The following is a 3,250-nucleotide window of genomic DNA, read 5'->3' on the forward strand; positions in this document are numbered from 1 at the left end:
TCCTGATTTCAGCTCTTTTTCACGGCTTTCTTTCCCTGGGTACCCAGGTGCACAAATAGGATGGTGATCTTCACAAAACATCAACAACAATGACCAAAAAAAAAAAAAGCCTCTAGCTCACACAAAAGCCCACCTTGTAAATGAATGGAATATTAATGACTACCTAACAGTTGCACCGTTGGCAGGGCAAAACTAAGCACTAATACAGCCCTTCCTGCAGATTGCCCGTGGAGCCGGAGCAGCTCGAGGAGAGACGCACCTACTGTATGTGAAATGCTGGTGCAGATTTTTCCCTATCAGTCTAACCTTCTGTGTTGATGCATGAATGCTGGTACCCACTTACAGGGATGCCAGATGATCAGTGCAGAATGAAGGTCCCAAGAGAGAGGATCACATGGTTCTCTCTGCCCTGTGACGTCACTAGCAGATGGCATGGGTACCAGCTCTGGCAGTTGGCATCAATGTCACTTTTTAGAGATCAATGAGATAGTGCAGATACACACAGACCTAGAGACTCCAGGAGACGATGCGACACTCAGCCTGAAAAGATTTGGAAGATCCAAAATGAAAACTGATTATTGAATGAAATTAAAACCTAAGGTAATATAAATAAAGATATACTTCAATTGATGCTGGCTTTGCATGCAAGTATTTAAAGATACAGTGTCACTGTCTTATAGAATTTATATGCTCTTTGCCATCTATAACTTCTTATTATATTTCATTCTTATGATGCAATTATCACATACTTTCACTGCTACTATGTAACACTGCGAGTATGTGGACATTACTAAGAGTTTGTGTGCGTGTGTGTGTATGTGTGTGTGGAGATTGTTAAATTGAAAAGTCTCTGTTTTAACCTGCTTATTTGTTTGAGGACTTTAGATGAAAATACTTGCTGCTTCCCCAAACGAAAGCCAAAATTGCATTTGAAACACAAATTATTTTCCCCTTTCATTCAGGATTCTGAACACACGTGCACAATTGCAGTCAGAATCCTTGGACCGTTCCTGTCAGATATTAGCTAGAGGGAGACTTCTGTGGCTCATAGAACAAAAACACTCCGAGAATGTTTTTTGTCCAGGATAATTTGAACAGCAGTAAACAGACAATTACATGTAGAGAAAATGTAAATGGAAAAGCAGCCGAAACATTTTCTTTGATTTGAGACAATGCCAGTGATTTTTATTTTTTAAATTTATTTATGGAGTTTATTCCAAATTAGCTTAATCCTTCCCCACCCCCTTTTTTGTGTGTGAAGGCTGGGAAATAGTGCTCTTTTACATTTTTCTTTACTGATCCGAGAGAAATCAGTTTTAAAATTGGCTCCAATTAATTTTGTTTTAAATTGTATGTTTGCAACAGCCACTTACCTGAATCCACGGTTACATAATACAGCAAATAAAGTTCAGGCTTTTTTTTGAAAACCCACCAATTTGTCAGCTAATGGGGAGAAAGTACTTTTTATTTTAAAAACCGGTGCCTCGTCTCATTTTCTACTCAGGGGAATTAGAACTAATGAAATTCTATATTGTTGTATCGTGTTTTGCATTTGCTAAAATTCCATGCTCTTTTTTTGTATATTTAAAAACCAGTAAAATAGCAAAGAGAAATGGAGATGGTGGTGGCATTACTATAAATGCCTCATGTTTTATTTTCTTTTGATAATCTGCTTTGTATAAATTAATCCTATTGCATGTGTCAATGTTTGCCACAATTACTAATCTGCCCAAATTCAAAAATTATATTTAATGTAAAAAAATGAGTCCCGGAATCAGTTTCTTTTCACGTGGTTTTGCATTTTTATGATTAAGTCATTCAATATGTTTGGAGTGTATAAACTTTAACAATGAAAACACTTTAAATATTGGCATTTTTCAGGTAATTTAAGATTAGAGAACCATGTTAACACTACCGTTTGACGAGTCTGTTGTAATGCCAGAATCCCAGATGTGCAGAAAGTTTTCTAGAGAATGCGAGGACCAGAAGCAAATTAAGAAACCAGAAAGCTTTTCCAAACAGATTGTCCTTCGAGGAAAGAGCATCAAAAGAGCCCCGGGAGAAGAAACTGAGAAAGAGGAAGAGGAGGAAGACAGGGAAGAGGAAGATGAAAATGGCTTGCCCAGAAGGAGGGGTCTTAGGAAAAAAAAGACGACCAAGCTGCGACTCGAGAGGGTCAAGTTCAGGAGACAGGAAGCTAATGCGCGGGAGAGGAACCGGATGCACGGCCTCAACGATGCTCTGGACAATTTAAGAAAAGTGGTCCCCTGTTATTCTAAAACCCAAAAACTGTCCAAAATTGAAACTTTACGACTGGCCAAAAACTACATTTGGGCACTTTCGGAAATTCTAAGAATCGGCAAGAGACCTGACCTGCTCACGTTCGTCCAAAACTTATGCAAAGGTCTTTCCCAGCCGACTACAAACTTGGTGGCCGGCTGCTTGCAGCTCAACGCCAGGAGTTTCCTGATGGGGCAGGGCGGGGAGGCTGCGCATCACACCCGGTCACCCTACTCCACTTTCTACCCGCCCTACCACAGCCCTGAGCTCACCACCCCCCCGGGGCATGGAACTCTTGATAATTCCAAGTCCATGAAACCCTATAATTATTGCAGTGCATATGAATCCTTCTATGAAAGCGCTTCCCCTGAGTGTGCCAGCCCTCAGTTTGAAGGTCCCTTAAGTCCTCCCCCAATTAACTATAATGGGATATTTTCTCTGAAGCAAGAAGAAACCTTGGACTATGGCAAAAATTACAATTACGGCATGCATTACTGTGCAGTGCCACCCAGGGGTCCCCTTGGGCAGGGTGCCATGTTCAGGTTGCCCACCGACAGCCACTTCCCTTACGACTTACATCTGCGCAGCCAATCTCTCACCATGCAAGATGAATTAAATGCAGTTTTTCATAATTAATGAGGAAAATGAAAATAAACAGTGGTCATTCACCTCCCCCCATCTAATTAAGACAAAGCAGATGCTTGTGGGCTGAGTAATTGGCACAACTCTATCTAAGGTGTTTCCTAGTTTCTGAAGTGTGTTTCAACTATTGTGAGAATTTTCTATGTAATAATAAACCTCTTTTCTTATGAGAACTCCTTTTCCTTTCCTTTTGTCTGTAAAGCACTGTGATTCTGTTTCTACAGAAAGATTTTTTTTTTGTTTTTTTTTGCTTTTCTTTTAAATTCACAGTTTGTTTGAACGAGGTGTCTCAGAGTATACTGTTGAATAGAGACGTGCACCCAGCATA

At 40.2% G+C, this 3,250-nt stretch overlaps 1 protein-coding gene across 1 annotated transcript; it reads left to right on the forward strand.

The window, feature by feature from the left end:
* The first annotated feature begins 1,892 nt into the window (after window positions 1-1,892).
* Window positions 1,893-2,929, forward strand: NEUROD6 (neuronal differentiation 6). Its single transcript, XM_037041312.1, has one exon. It carries the CDS (start codon window positions 1,903-1,905, stop codon window positions 2,914-2,916), a length of 1,014 nt encoding a protein of 337 aa, XP_036897207.1. The 5' UTR covers window positions 1,893-1,902; the 3' UTR covers window positions 2,917-2,929.
* The last annotated feature ends 321 nt before the right edge of the window (window positions 2,930-3,250 follow it).

This window comes from Sturnira hondurensis, unplaced genomic scaffold, assembly GCF_014824575.4.
Source record: "Sturnira hondurensis isolate 20B ecotype Veracruz unplaced genomic scaffold, ASM1482457v3 Scaffold0002840, whole genome shotgun sequence".
Lineage (NCBI taxonomy): Eukaryota > Metazoa > Chordata > Mammalia > Chiroptera > Phyllostomidae > Sturnira > Sturnira hondurensis.